The following is a 22,055-nucleotide window of genomic DNA, read 5'->3' as shown; positions in this document are numbered from 1 at the left end:
ACACAATCTATTTCCTGAGAAAAAGCAGCGAGGGCTACTGGTGAACATCTGTCTTTCTCATCTTCTTTGCATTAATAATAATAGAATTAATAATAGAGCAACAATTCCAAGACTTTCAGGCAAAGACTCATGCAGAGAGATGGACTTCCTAGCAACCTGGTAGGTGAGAGAAGATCGGCTGCCTCTGCTGGGCTTTTTAAGCTAAGCCAGTGATAACGGAACCTCTTTTTGAATAATAATCATTTAAAAAAAAACCCATCACAAACTACATCACTTCTCTGGTTATTCTATCAAGGGAAAAAACATCCCCACTGTGGGTAAAATGAGGCATAGAACATACTTTTAGAATACAGATGAATTAACAAGAAAATGTTCCATCAGTAAAGAGGTGATGGTTAGAGGGGGGTGAATTCTCTCTTTAGTCAACTGCCTGCTGAGTACTTCTCTATCCTGGCCTCCTTTAGGGCAAAAGATGCTTTAATTGCAATTACAGTCATAGAATTGTAAGCATTAAAGATAAAAGAGATCTATTATGCTATCTAGGTTCACCCCCTGCCACCAGCCAATGCAGAATTGTCTTCTAAAATCTATTCCCTGGTGGTATTTCCATTCTAGCTTTAATTGTCCCAAACAACAGGGCTCCCACCACTTTCCTTGGGAGATTATTCTACGGGCTTTGAAGTTCTCACTGTTAGGAACACATTTCCTGATCTCCAGTCACATTTTCCCTTTGCTCAATTTTGTGCCATTACTTCTAGTTACTCCCCATTGGGCACATGGTGCTTTTTGTGGGGGCAAAATGACACATTGATAAAGACACAGAAAGGAGAAGAGAAAGCTGAGGAAAGGAACAGCAGGGAAGTGGGATGGATGGAGAGGAGGGAAAGCTGAAGGAGTCATTTACGTGCCCATGAGAGGAATAATTTATGATCAGGTTTGTGTGTGGGGTGCCCTGCTTTGTTTTGGTGGGGTTATTTACTTGTGCTCCCTGTTGGTTTTAGCTTTTATTTATTTATTTACTATTACTGTTGCTGCGGATTTGGAGGGCTTTTCTAATCCATTTAGGCTGCTTGGATATTACAAAGGCTGCAGAGATACTGTCTGCTACACCCTTCGATTGTTCTAGCTCTGGATTTAAATGCCAAGTCCCTGTTTTCATGTTCAGCTCCATCTGTTAATAGAAAAGAGGACTAGCTCTTGTCACCATTGTTAGCATCATGACAATCTGCCCTACATTGATCAATAAAGGTTTGTTTCTTTTCCTTGTTCCCTCTGACTGACTGCCTTTTCTTTCTTTTCCTTCTTTTCTTTCTTTCTCTGTAATGTCTTTTCTTTCTTCTGGCAGCTTCCTCCATTTCTCTCTGAAACTTTTCTCTCTTTCTCTAGCTCCCTTCATTCCACATTCTCTCGCTAATTATTTTTGTCTCTCTCCCCTACCTTTTCTCTCTCTTTCTGTATTGATCTTTCTATCTCGGTTTATCTGTTCCTCCCCCTCCCTCCCCTGACTCCACTGATTCCTGGAAGGGCCACAAAGATGCTCTTGTATCCGATCTGAGGAGAACAAGACTGCAGTATTGGCTCTGGCACTGTCAGCATATGGGATGACGAGCCAGCGTAACCTGCCCGCACACAGAACATTCACTTGTCACCACTTTCCCTGTGTGCTGACTGAAAGGGACAGTAGGAATGTCAATCCATTTCCCTAGCAGAGAACATCAACCAACCTAGCAGAGGCCAGTGCAAAATCAGACCTGCGGAGCCCCAGACAACTTCAGAAAGCAACAGAAATCAGGGGTGGGTGGGAAGGGCTTGGCAACTGGGCAGGAGACAATGGAAACTGTCACTGTGGAGCAGAAAGTAAGGTTTTGGCAGCTGGGAGAGGGTTTGTCTCTGGAGGGCGGGGAGGGAAGATTTCAGAAGCCGTGAGAGGGTCAGTTTGGCACTGCAAGGAGAGAGGGCTTCAGAGGCTGGTCGGGGTTTTGGATGAAGGTGTTTGTCCCTGGGAGTGTTAGAGAGGATTCCGCTCTAGATTACCTTTCACGTAGAGGTGGGGGGGTCAGGCAGATGGGAAGGTTTGTGCTAGGTTGGGAGGTGCCAGCAAGGGCTCCTGCACCTCAAAATTTGGCTCATGCCTGGGGTTGTCAGCAAGGAGCATGATTTTTGGACAGGCTCCTCAGGGTTAGCTCATCTAATAGAGCTAATAGAGGAGGTATCTGAGCCTCTAGCTATTATCTTTGGAAAGTCATGGGAGACAGGAGAGATTCCAGAAGACTGGAAAAGGGCAAATATAGTGCCCATCTATAAAAAGGGAAATAAAAACAACCCAGGTAACTACAGACCAGTTAGTTTAACTTCTGTGCCAGGGAAGATAATGGAGCAAGTAATTAAGGAAATCATCTGCAAACACTTGGAAGGTGGTAAGGTGATAGGGAACAGCCAGCATGGATTTGTGAAGAACAAATCATGTCAAACCAATCTGATAGCTTTCTTTGATAGGATAACGAGCCTTGTGGATAAGGGTGAAGCGGTGGATGTGGTATACCTAGACTTTAGTAAGGCATTTGATACGGTCTCGCATGATATTCTTATCGATAAACTAGGCAAATACAAATTAGATGGGGCTACTATAAGGTGGGTGCATAACTGGCTGGATAACCGTACTCAGAGAGTTGTTATTAATGGTTCCCAATCCTGCTGGAAAGGCGTAACGAGTGGGGTTCCGCAGGGGTCTGTTTTGGGACCGGCTCTGTTCAATATCTTCATCAACGACTTAGATATTGGCATAGAAAGTACGCTTATTAAGTTTGCGGATGATACCAAACTGGGAGGGATTGCAACTACTTTGGAGGACAGGGTCATAATTCAAAATGATCTGGACAAATTGGAGAAATGGGCTGAGGTAAACAGGATGAAGTTTAACAAAGACAAATGCAAAGTGCTCCACTTAGGAAGGAAAAATCAATTTCACACATACAGAATGGGAAAAGACTGTCTAGGAAGGAGTACGGCAGAAAGGGATCTAGGGGTTATAGTGGACCACAAGCTAAATATGAGTCAACAGTGTGATGCTGTTGCAAAAAAAGCAAACATGATTCTGGGATGCATTAACAGGTGTGTTGTGAGCAAGACACGAGAAGTCATTCTTCCGCTCTACTCTGCTCTGGTTAGGCCTCAGCTGGAGTATTGTGTCCAGTTCTGGGCGCCGCATTTTAAAAAAGATGTGGAGAAATTGGAAAGGGTCCAAAGAAGAGCAACAAGAATGATTAAAGGTCTTGAGAACATGACCTATGAAGGAAGGCTGAAAGAACTGGGTTTGTTTAGTTTGGAAAAGAGAAGACTGAGAGGGGACATGATAGCAGTTTTCAGGTATCTAATAGGGTGTCATAAGGAGGAGGGAGAGAACTTGTTCACCTTAGCCTCTAAGGATAGAACCAGAAACAATGGGTTTAAACTGCAGCAAGGGAGGTCTAGGTTGGACATTAGGAAAAAGTTCCTAACTGTCAGGGTGGTTAAACACTGGAACAAATTGCCTAGGGAGGTTGTGGAATCTCCGTCTCTGGAGATATTTAAGAGTAGGTTAGATAAATGTCTATCAGGGATGGTCTAGACAGTATTTGGTCCTGCCATGCGGGCAGGGGACTGGACTCGATGACCTCTCGAGGTCCCTTCCAGTCCTATAATCTATGAATCTATGAATCTATGAATCTCCTAGGAGAGGGTAAGGAGCAGCCGGGATTGACTAGTGGGATCTGTCTGGCTATTCCTATAAGGAATCTGCTTGGCCCAGGTGGGAAGCAAGTCAGGAGGTTTCTGGAGTATGAGGACATCATTTACAGCTCTCCCTGGAACTATCATGTTAGCCTCACTCTTTGGGGGAAGAGACAAAAATGTATTTGCCAAACGATTGGATGGTGAATGGTTCACGCAGCCTTTCGCCTCCAGGTCAGCAGTTCCAGTCTGGTCCCAGGCCAGTGGACCAGGAAATAAAAACCTCTTGACATGTGTTCAGTGGCTTGTGCAGAATTAGCTGAAGGGTGTTTCAATCCCATTCCTAGTGGGACAGATTTTCACAGTACAAAGCCATCATCCCAGCTCACCAGAGAGGCCCAGGATTGACAGGGCCACAGAGACTGAACTCCCCACATCAAACCTAAAGGCTTCCCCTATTGTCAGCATTGAGATACATTGGTGTGCTGGAAATGTTCACTGCCGCCGGCTGAGCTGTGCCTGTGATGGAGATTTCAGTTTCCAGGGCTGCCAATCTAGCACCTTTCCCCTCAAACCAAATTACTTCAAAGCCATAACTGCTGCACTGATGTTATTTACCACTGACCTTTTGGGAGGAGGGAATATACGGAACGAATTCTGAAAAGCTGTTCATTGAGCTCAGCGCTTCCCATCTGCCAAAGCGAGGGCAGCAAGGGGGTGGGCAGCGGGGGCTTCGTTATGCTTTTGTGCTGCCAAACCAACAAAAAGATTGAAATTTGCCAGTTAATATTAGTCACGTTAAATGTCAACGTCTGGAGCGGGGATGGGGGAGAAGCCAACACCTTGGCAATCTGTGAGTCTGTGAATCTGGGACTTGATTGGTTTTTATTCATTGTTAAGCAAATGCACTTTCATTTATATAAGGAGATCAAAGCCCCTCATTTAGCTAATGCATTACAAAATCTGTTCCCTCTGATTTTGTTACAATTTCCCCCCTCCCATCCCCTCCCTCCAATATGTTCACCTTAACTGCTAAGATAAAGAGGACAGGACCAAGGACGAATGCCCCATATACTCATGTGAAACCTCTCAATCTAGATTGCATCAGCTTGGGAGCCATGGCACCAGTCCTCCTCCTGTCTTTGCAGAGACTCCTCTGGAAGCAACACCATTGTGGTTCCACTGTGCAAGGGGGTGTGGCAGAGGTCCATAAAGGGAGCTCAGCTTTGTGGGGACCCATGCACACTGGCATGCAGGGGGCAGGTGGGATTGAAATGGTTTGTGGAAAAAATGGGGCTGGAGAATTCTTGTTATTACAGTAGGACCTAGAGGCTCCAGCTGAGATTAGGGCTCCATTTTACTAGGCACTGTACGTACACATAGCAAAAGAGATTCTGCTCCTACGTGGATTCCCCCCCGCCCTCCTCCTCTCCCGCCTGGAGATGGCCACAGGTGCTACTGCAGCTTTAGGACTGCATTAGCCTGAGCACAGCCTTTCCACAGCCACTCTGCAGCCTGGGGCTGGGCACTGCCTCAGTACACTTGCTCCATATGAATGACAAGAAACCATTCCTATCAGAGAGGCTTGTTAGACTGTGGACCAGTCTCTCAGGGAAGAGGTAGAAAGCCCTGCTGCTGAAGTCACTAAAAACTCACCAAGACAAAGCCACAAGGGATGTACCGTAGATGTAGAGAACCACCTTACAGTGGAGGTGGGGGTGGAGAGTGGACCAGATGTGACATAATAGGCTTTGTCCACTTAGGATCTTTTTTTCCTGATTAGAGGCCCAATGTCTCTGGTTTGCCATGAACTGAAATGGGATGGATGTGCCTGTTTCTCTCCATAGCAGATTCCCTTAGCCAAAGGTACGCTAGTAATTTATGTAATGGGCCAAAACATTACAGTTTAAAAACAATGATATGGCAGTTACTGGGTGTTTAGTATAGAATAGTATTGTGGTTTAATAAGGATTAGTTCCCTTATAAAACTCTGGATTGGCCTGTCCATTTCCCTTCCTCCTTTACCCATCTCAGATGGGTGTAGCAGTGGAGAAGGCTCCACAGACTGAAAGCAGCAAATTGGGTTAAGGTCAATTGTTCTCTCTTAAATTTGGGGCTGAAATTAAAATAATGTAACTGGTGCCTCTGGCATCACTGGCTTTGCAAGCCAAGAATATATGCCCACGCATAGGTATGTGTGCGTGTCTACAGAGACATGGAGAGAACGTGAGAAAATGAGAAAAACATACTGCACAGGAAGAAGAAAGGAAGACTCGCTTGGCAGACTGAATGGCTAGAGGGATTAAAGAATTGGTTATAGAAGATTTTATCTCTAGGCATCAGTTTGAATTTAGTCTGAGGTTGGTAGTGCCGGAAGAGCTGTTCCCATCTGACAACGGCTGTCTAATGGCCTAGGTGAAATGAGTGAAGTAACTCATTCCATTCGCTAGTGGACAGGTGTCCACATTCCACACACAAATCCAACACAACTGACGCTGTTCTCCTCTTCTCCATCTGCACTCTCAGCAGGAAGGCTGGGGACTGAAAGGCCCAAGGATACCCTCAGGTGGTAGGGGTCTCTCCAGAGCGACCGGGGTGCACAGTTGCTGAGGGTGGTGTGCCTGGGAAGTGTTACTGCTTCTGTCAGTTGCGCCCCTGTTCTTTGGGGATAGGGGATTCCAGCCTCCAGGATTATCAAGCCAGCCTGTCTAACCACAGCTAAATCACTTTAAAAAAAATTAAGAATTAAACTACTTAATAGGGGTTTTTAAAGCGCCAATAAATCCTGTTATGTCTGACAGCCACACTAACAGCATTCAGATTATATTAATAATCTTCTTTCAAATCCCTCCCAAAACTCACTTCTCCTGCAAAACCTGCAAATGTTAACCCATGTCAATAAAAAGACTGTCACTGAATGTGCTTGTTACCAGATAGATGCTCTAAGACAGAACCTTCCTATGAGTCTCTCAGCGCATTTGGTTTTGTCTGTCTATTGAGACTATGGCCTGGTCTACACTGGGGGGGTGGGGGGGAGGTCAATGTAAGATACGCAACTTCAGCTACGGGAATAGCATAGCTGAAGTCGACGTATCTTATTTCGACTTACCTCCCGTCCTCACAGCGCGGGATTGACGGCCGCGGCTCCCCTGTCGACTCTGCTACCGCTGCTCGCCCTGGTGGAGTTCCAGAGTCGACGGAAGCGCATTCGGGGATCGATATATCGCGTCTAGATGAGACGCAATATATCGATTCCCGATAGATAGATCGCTACCTGCCGATCCCGCGAGTAGTCTGGACATACCCTAAGCTCCTGACGGCAGGGAACAGCTCTTTTTCTATGCCTTATTCAGTTCCAAGAGCACTGTCAGTCCCAAAGAAAGACTTCTGCCATGACATATCTCCACCAATTGACCCTTTCCCCCCACTATATCCCCCTCCCACACACACACAGAATTTTTATCTTTAAAAAAATCCTTAGCAGAAAGCAAATAAAACTGGAAGCTGAGGTGCAGAGACACAACCCGGCACCACAATCTGGATGGAAACGTATAGAAATTACAATTAGAAGAGACATATTAGGCCAACCCCCCTCATCTCCAACTAGTACAGAATATTCCCCATACAGTTTATCCTCTAGTGCTTTGTCCAATCCTATCTAAAAGTGCCAACTTTCTGGGGCTTCCACTACTTCCCTTGGGAGACTGTTCCACAGGCTAGGAAATCTTGCCCTTAGGGAATGTTTCGTAAGATTCAGGTGAAGTTTACCCTTTGCTCAATTCTATCCTATTGCTCCTAGTGACACCCACACTGAACAATTCCTCCCCCTCCTTAAAAGCAACACCTTTCAAATGCTTGTGGTCTGTTATGTGCTCAGCTCTTTTAATCTTCCTTCTTTGGTCAATCATTCCCATTCCCAATAATTCTGGTTGCTTCCTCCAAGTTGCTGACATCTTCCTCTTCCTCTGCCCTCTTCTTGGCATCAGGTGCCAAAAATTGAATGCAGTATTTTAGAGGCTGACTAATAAAGCTGTGTCAAGAGGGACTATCATTTTTCTGCTTCATAATGGGATGTTTTGTCTTGTATTAGGTGTAGGGTGACCATATTTCCCTATGCTGAATACAGGACACCTGGTAAAATTACTCGTATTCAAGCGAGTTCAATGGCAATCAATTGTACAAATGTTCATATTAACATCAAGTTGACTGAGCCCCTGTTAAAAAGAAATACTGCTTAGTTGGATTCTTTTTATTTACCTTATCTTTAAGGCTTTAGGGTTCACACGGGGAGAGGAGACATGCATACCCTTACCTCCCCCACGCACATGGGGCGGGGTGACATACACTCACTCCCGTACACGGGGGGGGGGTGACCAACTGACCCACCCCTCCCTGCCCAGTGCTCTCCGCCCTCCATGCCTGGCTGGGCCCCCGGGACGGATCTGCCTGTCCTGGTATCTGGCGTCGCATCTTCCCGAGGCAACAGATGGGGTGGGGGCATGCAGGGTCACCTGCCTCCCTCCCCAGATTTCTGCCAGGGTTCACACCAGAATGTGGCCAGCAGCAGCCTTTCCACACTGTGCAGGAGGGCAGGGATGGGAGCTGCTTTCAGCCGCAGGGGTGGCAGGGAGGGGGGAAGGGGTGATCTGGCCTGTGTCTTTGCAGGGCTCTTCTCTCCCCTCACCTCCTCCCATGTGGCTGGAAGCAGCTTGTCCCTTCCTGCACGCACAGTATAAAGGCAGCTAACACCTCCAGGCTGCTGCTGGCCACCGACATAACCCAGCTGCCTCCTGTCCCCCGGCTACAGTGCGGGCCGGAAGGGGTTAAGCCCTAAGGATGCACTGTGCACCAGGACCCAGGGAACCTGACTGCAGGGGCTTCAGTGAACCCGGCCAGAGAGAGATGGCTCAGCAGAGGAGGGTGCCTGGGGGGACAGAGCAATCCCGCGCTCCCTGGGGCGTGGGGGCATGGGGAGGGGATGAAGAAGATGCTAAGCCCCTGCCCTGGGGGCTGCTCTGGAGCCTGCAGGGTCGGGGCGTGAGCGGGCCAGAAATTGCTTTACCCCTCCCCCTGCCACCAATCCAGAGCTTAGCTGAGGGGCGGAGAGTCTTCCCCATGCCAGAGCTGTGCAGAGCTTTGGCACATGCAGGGCTTAGCTCCTTCTGGCCAGTGCCCCGGGCCAGAGGGTCTTGGGCTTTCCTGGGGCACTGGTCCAGCAAGAGGCAGTGGGGGAAGGAAGGAGCCTGCTGGCCAGGCTGTTGGTGAGCTGAGTGCTCTGATCAGGGGCTGGTTCTCAGCACAGCGCTGGGAGTGGGACGCGTCCTGCCGTGGAGGAAATGGAAGAGCAGCGGGGTTGGGAAGGTGAAGGGGCAAAGCAGGGAGAGGACAGCGAGAAGGGAAGCACATAAAGGGCCGATGGGTTGGCAGAAGAGGTGACATGTAACCAGTCACCGCATGGCGCCTGCCCTCACTTACCAGCCACTGCAACTCACAGCTTGCAGCCAGCGCCTGCCAGAAACAGGCTGGGGGGCAGGGCCCTGCTGGCCCAGAACTGGCATGCAGCAGGGGCTGCGCTGATGGACCAGCAGGGGGAGCAGCCGGCCCCACGCGCTGCATCTTTGCCCCACCACCAGTTTTGCACACCAACCTCCATCGTTGGCCACTGGACCGCCCCCACTCACTGCTGGTAGGCGGGCGGCTGGCAAGCAGGGATCCGGCCAGCAGCAGGACCCGCCAATACTGACGGGGGAGGGGGGAGACAGAAAATACAAGACAATTTGCCCATTTTTAAGAAAAAGTTGGGACACCTGCAGGAGGGCTTAAATACAGGACTGTCCCTTTAAAAACAGGACATCTGCTCACCCTAATTATGGAGATATACCTATCTAATAGAGCTGGAAGGGACCTTGAAAGGTCATTGAGTCCAGTTCCCTGTCTTCACTAGCAGGACCAATTTTCTGCCCCAGATCCCTAAGTGGCCCCCTCAAGGATTGAACTCACAACCCTGGGTTTAGGAGGCCAATGCTCAAACCACTGAGCTATCCCTCCCCCCATTATTATGTGTGACCAAGTGCAAGCCCATTGTGTGGGCTCTCTAGTAACAGTGAAATCTCAGAATGTGGAATAGCCTCCCCCGGGGGAAGTGGAGAAGCTCAATAGTTTCCGACATTTCGTACTGCATCAGACAAACAACTGGATAGTATGCTACAGGTGACAGCCTTGCAGCACGGAGATTAGATGTAATCTAATAGACTGTCTCCACCTCTGACTTCTAGAGTTTAATATTATATTAGCCATCACATACAGTAAGTTCTAACTGACATGGTTTTCAGGCTAGAGCGAGGGAAGCCTTATCCCAACCTGTCTGTGACATACTACCCTATTTACTCAATTGCTTGATCCCTTGGCCGGGGTCTGTGAGGTGCTGAGAATTTATTGCAAAGTATAAACACTCTTGACTCCCAGAAGATACAATACAGAGCACACTCTTGGTCCACTTGCCACCATCCTTTGATGCATTGATATTAGCCTCATATCATCAAGTGGATACTTTTACATGTTTGTGTGTCTCTGCAAAATGCTGCTTTCATTTGTATACTCACTGAAGCTATTCAAGTTTCACTGGTGCAACTGAGAGCAGAATTTGGCCCTCTCTGTACATATCTGTCTCCCTCTCTTTACTATGTCAGTGCAAATAGAAATAAAGAAACAGAAGAAGGAAGGTCCCCCAATGACAGTACCTTCCCTCACCTTGCCCCTCATAGATTCATAGATTCTAGGATTGGAAGGGACCTCGAGAGGCCATCGAGTCCAGTCCCCTGCCCTCATGGCAGGACCAAATACTGTCTAGACCATCCCTTGAAACTGTCATTTGAAATCACAGGAAACAGGTCAAAATAGCTCATATATTATACAACACCCCACCATCTCCTGAAATGGAGAGCTGCTTTTTGGAAGCAAAGAATTGTGACTTATGTTTTGGCACATAATGGTACAGCTAAAAGGCATCACATTACCCACTTTGTCATCTCATGATGATCAATGAGATGAAATGTAATGTACACCCATCATCATGTATACTCACTCTTTCTGGGTTTCTGTGTGTTGTACTGTCCTTCTGTGTGTGTGTGTGTGAGAGAGAGAGAGAGACTTTTCCTCTCTACGCCTCTATGTTTGTGTCCAGTTGTGTTTGTGTTTCTCTCACTCAGTCTTTGCATCTTTCTGACCCTCTGCCCATGTGTCTCTCCATTCTGGGAGGTTTCTATGGGTATGGTGTGTCTGGCTCTCTCTCTAGATGGGTCTTTGTCTCCTTGCATGTGTGTCTCTGTCCCTTGGTGTGTCTGTCTCGCACCATGTGTGTGACAGTCTTTCCCTCTGTTCCTATGTGTGCCTCTTTCTCTCCTCTGTGTGCATATTGTTCTCTGGGAGCTCACTAGTTCTTCTCACTCTGCATGTCCGTGTGGATCTGTAATTCCATGCGTGTTTCACAGTCTTTTCCTATGTGTGTGCACTTGCCTCTCTCTTTGTCTCGCCATCCATCTTCCTGCATATCTGTCTCTCCCCGTATCTTTGTTTGTCTCTATCTCTTCTTGTGTTTTTCTGCCCATCTGTTGCATGGATAATCTGAGTGGCTACATGTGTTATGTTAGTTCTTTCTCTGTGTGTGTGTATCAGCCTCTCTCTTTAACTGTATGTGCCTAAGTGTGTTTCTCTCCTTTTCTCTCTTTCTTGCATGTAGAAAGTTATCCCTGATGACAGTGTCTCTGGGAGAGGGATCATCCCCATCCACCCATCTCTAGATTCTATGCTTATAGGATTCCCCCAACATATAGCTCTCCCCCTTCCCATGTGGAAGACGATGAACTGTCATGGCACACTCTTCTTCCCTCCCCTCAATCCACTAAGAGCTCTCCAGGGGTTGAGAGACTTTGGTGTGGAGAGGTGAGTCCGGACAGGCTCTGACATCAGCCTGGGTTAACTTTTCATTCTCCCCACCTCACTCTCCCATGCTGAGAGCCCCCATTTCATTCATAGATAGAAATGGGTGGGGAAATCCCTTGCCAGGGATCCAGATAGGGGGATCAGTGGGCCATGGAGTCAGTCACGACATCCAGCTTTCTATACAGATGGCCCTGGCCTCTGGCAGATCACCTGAGATCCATACAGATCTTGGGAGATCCTTGGGTTCTGAGTGGCAAACCCATGCTCATTCCACAGGGAAGGGGCAACACTTTATTTGCTATAAGAAACATGTCTCCTCACAGTGTACCCAGATGACATGCTACACACCTTGGGTAAAATCCTGACCTCACCAAAGTCATGGACTTCAGTAGGGCCAGGATTTCACCCCTTGAAGGTACACAAATCCATCAGTATCTCCCAGCTCAAGATCTAGCCAGAGGGCATCCCAGAAAGAAGAGACATTTAACTCACTTTGCAAAGGTGTATATTATCTCTGAGATTGCCACCAGCCACTAAAACATGAGAATTCAGTTTCCACACACAGACCCTCTCACACCTACCCACCCAGGGGAACAGCTGTTGTATGTCTTTAGGTAAGGCTCGCTTTCATCCACTTGTAACCAGACTGGAGACTGAAACACGGGCAGTGACCCCAAAGGAGGGACAGGAAGAGTAATAGCACTGCAGGCAAGCAGAAAATGACACAGGGCCATTTCTTGAGTGTAAACAAAAATGTCCAGGGCCTCACTTTCATAATTCATTATTTCTTATGTAAGGAATATTCATTATTGTTATTAATGTAATAATTAGGGGCATATTCTGCCACCTTGCTCCCATTGAGTAGTACAGAGCCTTCCTCTGCAAGCAGTCCCATTACAATCAGTGACATAACTTGATAAGTAAGGAATACTCATTATGTGCGAAGGCAGCAGAATCTAGCCCTACTAACCCCATGCTGCTACCCTCACCCACACCAATAGGACTATGGGCAAAGTGAGATACTACTCTGTGGGAGCACTGGTGGCCTGCTCTAGCCCTGAGTAATTAATAGTATTGATATGTGGGGAATGGAGACATGGGTTCAAAATAAACTTGACGGTGGAGTTGAAAGGGATACATGTTCCCATTTATAGAGAAGAGAGGTCTACAAAATGTTTCAATGGATACCTATAAAATGTCCTAAGATCTTTTACATAAGTAATAGTCTTTGAAGGGAAGTGATGAAAGCCCCATCTCCTGAGAGCCAATTAAAACTAGGCTGCGAATATTCTGTGGGGAACAATCCGACATTGGTGGGGCATCTGGAAGTGTGAAAGGAGGGCATGAAATATCCATTTCTATGTATTATATATATTATGTATATATATTATAAATCTATCTATATACACACACACACAATATCCCTATAATTTCCATCTGTGGATTCTATGAGAGCTCCTTATTTTATTTAAATAAAAGCTATTTATCATAGGAAAGCTCACATCAAAGAGTAGCGAGAAACCAGAGAAAAGGTGGCAAGGAATCAAACACACACACATATATATTCAATCCATTATACTGTGTCCCCATTTCACCACCACCACCGACACACAGACACACACTACTTACTTCCCAGAGCCAACAGTCAGGGCTTGCCAGGCTGGGTCTGATTTACCAGAGTACATTACATTTCTGATTTAATTATATGAAGTATTCAAATACACTAACCGCCCCCCCCGTCCCGCCACTGGCAATCTAGGAAAACCCTGGCGAGGGCCGTGCAAAGGGGGAAGGAGAAGGCTCAGCCGTAGGAGCTGAAAGGCTGAGGGGCACAGAGTGGGGAGGAAGGGGAGAAGAGGGGAGATCGGCGGGGGGGCTGCGGGAGGATGGGGGGGAGGGGGTTCACGCCTTGCCTCTATCTTGTCGATCCTGTCTTTCAGCGACCGGACAGCATCCTCCAGCTCCTGGACCATGGCTGGCGAGTCCCAGGGCAGGTCGCCCATGGTGTCTTTCCGGGGCCCGCCCCAGAGAGAGGCGCTGTCCTGGAAGCTCAGCTCCAGCCCGCTCTCGCACTGGCTCAGCTTGCCCGTCAGCTCGCGGATGGTCTCCTGGTCGCTCAGGATCTGGTCCTTCTGCTGCAGCGCCGTCTGCCTCAGCTGCTCGGCCGCGGCGTGCAGGAAGAAGAGGTCCTCGGCGGGCGCGGGGCCGTCCCCCGGCGGGGGGCTGTCGGAGGGGCACTCGGCGGGCAGCGGCGTGCAGAGGAAGCGGCTGAAGAGCTGCTGGTGGTGCTGCTGCTGCTGGCGGGGCCGGGCGCTGCTGGAGAGCAGCTCCAGCAGGGAGTCCTGGGGGCCGCCCGAGAAGCTCTGCCCGGCTCCGTGGAGAGCGCCCGGCCCCTTGTCGGCGGCGGAGGCCGGCAGCAGGGCGGCGGCGGCGCTGGAGTCATTGTCAGCACCCCGGAGAGCTCCGGCGGGGCTGGCCGCAGGGTGGACGCTCGCGATGATGCAAATGATTGCACCAAGGAAAGCGAGCATCCCTGCGGCCAGGAGCACGGCCAGAAACTTCAGGGTGGCAGCTGCGAGGGGGGCCCCGGCCAGGAGAAAACAAGGCGGGATGGCGGGCGGGGGAGCGGGAGAGCGCGAGGCGGAGCGGGCGCTGCCTGAGGAGCCCCCGGCTGCCTTGTGCCGCCTGAACCAGCGCGGCGCCGAGTGTCTCCGGCTGGGGGGCGGGGGGCTGGTGGGCACGTCACTGACTCTGCCCCTCCGGGCCCCTCCTCGCCCTTCCCCGCACCCTTGCGGCGCCGGGCGGGGAGCGCAGCCTGCTGCCGGGGCTGCCTGACTTGCGCGCTCCGAGGCTTGAGAGGGGAAAGAGAAGAGAACCAGCCCTAGAGCTGCTGCTGGAGAGCAAAACAACCCTCAGAACCCGCCCTCCAGCTGGGAGCTGGCATAGCCCCCTCCCTGGGCAAACAGGGACTGCCACTTCATGGATTGGGGCCCCACGCCCAGAATCCACCACGTGACACCCTGCAGCCCCCCCCTAGCCTGGGCTGTTAAACACATTTCTTTAAGCAAGGAGTAGGGTTGCCAATTTTGGTTGGTTTCATCACATGGCATAATCTTTAATTGAAGATTAATCTTGAATTCCTGGAGATTCCGGGACAGTCCTGGAGGGTTGGCCACCCTACAAGGGGGTGGAAGTGGGGAATCGTACAATAAGAATAATTTTAAAGCAACAGCTAAGAGCTGCCAACAAGAACCCAGAAGAGGTTTGTTCTATTCCCTCTTCGTTTCTTTATTGCCCTATCAAATAGGAAAAGGTTTTGTCTTCTGGGAGGTGTTGAGCGTTTCAAAATATTAGACACATTAGTGGGGTTGTTGTGGGTCTCTGAGGCTAAAACTAATTGCTTTCTTCCTTTAAAAATGTATTAAAGGTAAATAACTAGACCCAGAAATATAAAGCAGAAGTACACATGTTCCTACTCTCTCCAACATCACTGAAGTGCCATGCACACCGGTAACCTAAAAACAATTAAATAAAATCATAGCAGCCCCCAGGCAGCCTTCTCAGGATAACATGTATTCAGGAGTCTGGGAGATGTCTATGGGTAGGATTGGAAGGATTAGGTTTTTATTGGTAAATATTGATTTTACTGTACCTGCACAAATCAATGAGAACATGTTTCCATCAAATAATAATTAAAATGTATAGACAGGCAAAGTAAGAAAATGGTGCTTGAGACCTTATTAAATTATTTAGACTTTTGAATTGGGTTTTCTATAAAGGGACTAGCAAATTGACAGTAAAAACAGGTCTGATCTGTTGATTTAAGGATATTTACTTTGTGTATTTGGTGACACATGATGTTGACAAATTGTGTTTTCACAGTTTATAAAACTTTAACTTTTTGAATTGCAGCATCGACTGTCATTAAATAATGATCTGATCCCACTCCCAAATTCCTGCATTTGTGAACATTTACATTGATAAAAATTAAAAACGCTTTAAAATAAACCTTGATCTTTTCAGTCAAAATTATATGGTCAAAAATCAAACTCTGCCAAGGTTGTTTATGTGCCTGACCCAGAGCCCAGTGATGTCAGTGGAAAGACTCCCATTGGCTGCAATGGGCTGTGGATCCAGCCCCATTTGGTGGGTGCCTGAGGGTCTGCGTGTCCTCTTGGTGGGTGGGTGCCAGCATGAGTGTAGATGTGCCATGTGAGGAGCCATCCATGTGGCATCTTGTCATCACATGGATGCAGGAGGGGGGTATCACTGTGTGTGTTGGCATGCTTGGGTGTTGGAACTTGTACAGGAGTGTGATGAGGTCTAGCTTTTGGATGCCAGTAGCTGGATGGCTCTCCTTATTTTATTTTACTGTAAACTGTTGGCCTGTCTCCCCAGCCCAGGAAGGAATCAGCACCATGTCCAGATCTCTTTCAGGCGCTTCCCTCAGGGCATGGTTTATTAATTCAAGCAAAAAATCACAAAGAAACACAAGACAAAGTTATTTTGCTAACCAACAATTATCCATACAGGCCTTTCATTCTGCCTGCCTCTCTCTGCTCCAGGGCCACTCAAAGGAGCTAACCCCCATCCCACAGCTCTCCCTGAGCTCTCTCAGCCCTTTATAGGGATCTCCTGCCCCCTTCCCAGCTGGGTGTGATAATAGAACAAGGCTGGCTGGTCCCAGGCCCCCTGACTCTTAAAGGGGCAGACCATCTTGTTACCCCTACACTCTCCTGTTCCTTGCTACACCCTCTCTTTCTGCCCTGTTGGAGTGTAAGTTCATCCACTTCAACCAGTTTACACTGACTTACCAACATGTAACCTGCTACACCATTTGTCACCTTTGAATTTGGCCCATTAGGATGATGAGGGTTTTCAGGTATAAAAGTCACAGTCAACATTAACAGAGACAAAAGGAGAGCAAGAAGCCACAATTCCCCTGGAGAAGCAGCCTCCAATAGGATGTTCTAAACATGCATTTCTCTATATTCTTCCCAAATTGGTCACTAGTTACCAAGGAATTAAATTCTTAAGTAGTTCAAATATAAATGAAATAACTTATCTTCCCCGAGGTTCTAAAATTTGGATATCGGAATTCTCAGTGAAAACTTGTGACACCAATTATCCTTAATGTAAAAGTAAATACGCTCTCAGTCTCTTCCCTTAGCACATGGTCTGGGCAGTAGTAAAACAAACCATCAGATGTTGCTTCAGCTTTGAGCTTAATTAGAAGAGGGGTAAAAGGTTTTGCAAAGGTAACAAAGCAGATTTTATTTGTGTGTTTGGTTTTGGAGGAATTTGACTTATGAGAAAAGACTTAAACTACCTAAATATGTCTAGATTTGCCAAAGTTTAGTGCTTTCCTGAGGGAGGATCCTAATGAAGATATGATAATTCTCTTCAAGTATATGAAAGGTGTAAACACCAAGGAGGGGAAGGAATTGTTCAGAGTGTTGTTCTTTGGTCCAAGAATGAAAGGGGCTGGAGATCTTGTGAGATGCATGTTTTCCCCTGCCTGCAAGAGTGCTTGTTCTTCCTGATTTCAGCTGACACAGAAAGCCTGAGTTAGAGGTCTAAACTCCTATACAATGAATAGGGAGAAAGAGGCACCTTAGTTCATGACCCATAAAAGCCAACATGCTAGGTAGGGAGCCACCTAAGCTAGCCAATGGGGGATGCTAAGGAGAAGGGTGTGTGCTAAGAAGGTGCCTATCTCTGCTTAGTTATTCACAAATGGGGGGACACTGCCTGGAGTCAGGCAGCTCAGGCATCTAAAGCATTTCTTGTGGCAATGAGTTAGGTGCCTGCCTTGCGCCACACAGTATGTCTGGAGGAGGAGGTAGCCCTACACACCCTATAACTTTAGCCCAGTGGTTAGTCCACTTGCTTGGGATGTGGGAGACCCAGGTTCAATTCCCCCCTCTCTGACAGTGGGGGAGAAGGGAGCCCCCCATTCAAATCCTAACTCTAACCACTAAGCTATGGGTAGGCCAGATATGAGGCTCCCTCAGCCTCTCCTGCTGAAGCTTATTCACAGTGGAACAATTAATAATGACTGGAGCAGGAGGACTGGCTGCCCCTGGGTCTCCTACCTCCCAGGTGGGTGGGCTAACCACTGGACTAAAAGTTATTAAGTGGGCAGCACCACCTCCTCCTACTCCTCATCTTGAATGGGACCGGATCTGGTAAGCAGCACACCTACTGGATTGAGCCCTGTGCAATTTAGGTGGCTGAATGCCTGTCTTCCCCCAGTATGTGAATCACTCTGGGGCCTAGGGAGGACATAGGCACCCAGACAGCTAGTGTGAGGCAGCAGTGCGCATATCCAGAGGCAGAAACTTAAGCACCTAAGGAACTTTTACCCTGCAAATTAAGGCACCGAGTGAATTTAGGTGCCTATAGTGTTTGGCAGGATTTTGTGGATGTAGCAGAGCCTAAAACTGTGACTTAGGCATCAATATCCCAGACTTAGGCACTTAAGTAACTTTGTGGATCCTACCCCCGGTGACTTGACTCATTTAAAAAATGGATTGAATGGAGCACTGGAGCATATACTATAGGGAATAGACCTGTATTAGCCAGAGGTGGGGGAGTTCAGACAAGACCTACATTAATAAGTATTTTCTCTAACCCCTGTGAAAGAGAGAGCATAGTGAGCAGAGCTCTCTTCTTTGGAGGAAAGATGTCAGGGCAACTTAACAGAGAATATCAGACTGACAAGTCTTTATTCGGAAGTACAAGGAAATCTGCTGCTATCTTGAGAGTAATAACCCTGTGTTAATGTTCCCCTTATAAGTGTCCTTTATATTAAGTATGACTTTAAAGTCCTTTGCACTGTAGTGTTTGACTTATGTAAAGCTACACACACTTTTCCTGTCCCTGTACTGCCTATTTCCATTCTCCCCTCTCTGCAAGTACAATAGAAGCAGTAGGTACAAAGCTTTCAGGCAATTTATCCAAGTGATTTTTTTAATCAAAAGACCCTATTCAGAGATTGCCTCCTTCTGCCAGTTTGATGGCTACCATTCTGCTCAAGACTTATGCCACCCAGAGAAGGAGTGAGATGTTTTTTCTGTATCTGAGAAATAAAAAAAACAACTACCATCACTTTACAGTGGATCTAAACAACATGCTCAGTACCCATGGTTTCTTTCTCCTTGATAGTAACTGCTACAAGAGAAGCTGTTAATAACCAAGCCTGTTATGGGCCATGAACACACACACTTCCCCTTCTCGACAGGCTGATATCACCAATATTCCAGTATACAAATGAAGAACTAAAGCAGAGAGAAAAGATGGATGGAAACCAAATGAAATTGATTTTAAGTGCCGCTCAATAACAGCCAGAAATATTCTTCCAGTTGGCAGAGGGGATGAAAACAGCTCGAATAGTGGACATGAAATATCAAAGTCTACATCTTCTAGTACCACAAGCAGTGAGTGCCCAGACTTGTATTACTGGATATAAGCAGAATGAGGAGGCACAAATCCTCCCCAGGGCCAGCATGACACAGAGTCAGTGTTCATAGAATCAAAAGAGATGGAAACAGAGTATTGAACTCTGGCTAGTGCAGAATTGTTCCCTACAGAACAAGTAAATTCTTTCCAGCTACTGTAAGCAAACCACCCCATCACTGTGATTGCTTCTTGCATTGTACTATACCAGGGGTCTCAAACATGCGAACCGCGGAGTTATTTCCTGCAGCCCGCCGTAGGCACCAACTCCATGGGTGCTCTGGGGCTGGAGCACCCACAGGGAAAAATTTGTGGGTGCTCTGCACCCACCGGCAGCCAAGGTCCCCTTCCCCCCCATCCCAGCGTCCTGCATCCCCACTCCTCCGCCTACATCCCAGTACTTCCAGCCTGCTTAGGACTTTCCAGGAGGGAGGGGGGAGGAGTAGGGACGCGGCACGCTCAGGGGAGGAGGTGGAGAAGAGGCAGGACCGGGGCGAGGATTTGGGGAAGGGGTTGGAATAGGGGCAGGGAGGGGGCAGAGTTGGGGTGGGAACTTTGGGGAAGGGATTGGAAAGGGGGCAGGGAAGGGGTGGGAAGAGGTGGGGCCTCATGGAAGGGGTGGAGTGGGGTTTTTGCAGTCTGTTACCAACCAATTTTGAAGTTCTCAGCTATTTTGACTTGCCAATTGGTGTACAACTACAGAAGGGTGTGTATCTGTGCTGTGTCAAGAGTACTGGACCATTGTGATATCAGAGATAGCTTAACCAATCACCACCCTTACTCAATAGCTAATTTGCATGCTACAGTTTCATTGGTTGTATGAGGGAGACTTCACAGATGGTGGATTACTTGGCCTGACTGCCACACCCTTGTGCCTAGCTGCACCTCACATATCAGCACAACCACCTACACAACAACACAACCAGCAAGTCCAAATACAGATAGCCCCTCACCTCAGCACACACCCCTTATTTGCAGCCAACAAAAATCAACACAGCTTCCCATCACAAGACACATTTTCCCACCATCATTTTTACTTACCATAAACTTGAGTGGCTAAGTGGCAAGTCCTTTGCCATTAAGCATATATTGGGCTACTGTGACAACGCAATAAAAATCAGTAGAAAGATCACTTTAAGATGCTATGCAATTTAAGGGTGTAGAAAAAAGGTATATATTACATATATCCTAGAAAGAGGACGTGACCCTGTAATTAAAAGATTACATGATAACACATAGTCTCAAAGGGTCAGAGAAAAAGTTGTGTGTACAACCCTGATTTTGGCACGTGTGCTTAACTGTGCAGTCTTAACATTCTCTTAGTGTCGTTTTTTGTATGGAATGTGGTACCATTTGCAAGCAATACAGATTGGTTTCATCTCAGGATATCAAACCTAATATTGATGCTCTGGTTGATGCAAAATGCTGCCAGTTAAGTGGCCAAAAATGAAATGACTGTCAAAATTAGCATTGACTTTTCGCATTACTGTTTTTAAAAAGTGAATACATTGACTTTTAATAGCATACTATATTACTCTTCATTTTTGACTATACATTTGTATCGTTGTATGAAAAGGTTTCAGTGATGCGGCCCTTGGGCCAATGTACTAGTCCTCATGTGGCCCTCGTGGTGATTTGAGTTTGAGATCCCTGTACTATACCCAGAGGAACTGCCGGACCAGTTCAAACCAGATGTCTATCTAGGCCAATACCACTTCTCAGACAGCAGCCAGGACCATATGCTCCAGAGGCAAGAAATCCTATAGTGAACAATTATGGAATCATAGACTTTAAGGCCAGAAGGGCCATTGTGATCATCTAGTCTGACCTCCTGCATAATGCAGGCCACAGAACCTCACCCACCCACTCCTATAACAGACATCTAACCTCTGGCTAAGTTACTGAAGTCCTCAAATCATGGTTTAAAGATTTCAAGTTACAGAGAATCCACCATTTACTCTAATTTAAACCTGCAAGTGACCCGTGCCCCATGCTGCAGAGGAAGGCAAAAACCCCTCTCCGCCCAGGGACTCTGCCAATCTGACCTGGGGGAAAATTCCTTCCTGAACCCAAATATGGCAGTCCATATGAAAAGTTCCTTTCTAACCTTACCAGTCAGCAACGGGGTTATGCTCTGATGCATGAAGGTTTATGCCCATGAGAGCCACCAGGCAGGGATTCTGTTTGCCAGTGGTGAATCAAGGATGGATTCACAGATCCTAGCCTAGGCCCTAGTTTACCAAAATGCAGGATGAACTCTCACTATCTAGAGCTATTTCCTGCTATTCTTTATAATCCCATTTGTTCTGTTCCATTACTACCAGATCTCCTTTGGCCCTACTATACCGAATCTCTGAATCATACCTTAGGATTCACACCCTTCAGATATATTTGCAGAGAGTTAGTCATAGTTATCCAAGGTTTTTGGCACTCTCTCTGCTTCTGGAAATCCATCCTCCCTAGAAGAAAGCCTCCTGGGAGATGGACTCATGGGATGGAACAAGCAAAAACTGCAGTCCTCCATTATCATAGAAGATATGAGGTTGTTATGATCCTGAGGGGAAGGGTAGAGAAATGAAGTTGTCAAGTGAAGAGACTGGTAGGAGAAAGGATTGGGAGAATGGGACCATGGAGAAGTAGACAAAACAAGGGGGAGAGCAATAGGCAGCACCACAGAGTGGAGGAGCAGGGAAGCAGGACGGAAAAGGGAAAGTCTGGAGTGTAAAAGAGAAGAGGGGAAAAGATGTTGGGGGGGAAGGGTTAAAAGCCAGAAAGGGGACAGAGACATGGAAATAAAGAGAAAGGATAAAAGGAGCTTGGACTATAGAAATGGGAGGAGAAAGACAGAGTGAAGATGCACCCAAATGAAAGGTTGTATACACTCATTGAGTGTTAAAACTCATTGCAATGAAAGGTGTATCCTTAGCAGAAAAGGGAAGCTGAGAAGC

General features: G+C 47.4%; 1 protein-coding gene across 1 annotated transcript in view; it reads right to left on the bottom strand.

Moving 5' to 3' along the window:
- Window positions 1–22,055, bottom strand: part of NPTXR (neuronal pentraxin receptor) — a 62,207-nt gene that overhangs the window by 14,806 nt on the left and 25,346 nt on the right. Inside the window, exon 2 of the mRNA XM_054008597.1 lies at window positions 13,563–14,500. Within this exon, the coding sequence (XP_053864572.1) occupies window positions 13,563–14,500 (938 nt within the window). The remainder of the gene's footprint in view (window positions 1–13,562; window positions 14,501–22,055) is intronic.

The sequence above is a fragment of the Malaclemys terrapin genome, chromosome 1 (assembly GCF_027887155.1).
Source record: "Malaclemys terrapin pileata isolate rMalTer1 chromosome 1, rMalTer1.hap1, whole genome shotgun sequence".
In the NCBI taxonomy this organism is placed as follows: Eukaryota; Metazoa; Chordata; order Testudines; family Emydidae; genus Malaclemys; species Malaclemys terrapin.
Note: the sequence above shows the minus strand (reverse complement) of the source record. Positions and strands in the feature narration are given on the sequence as shown.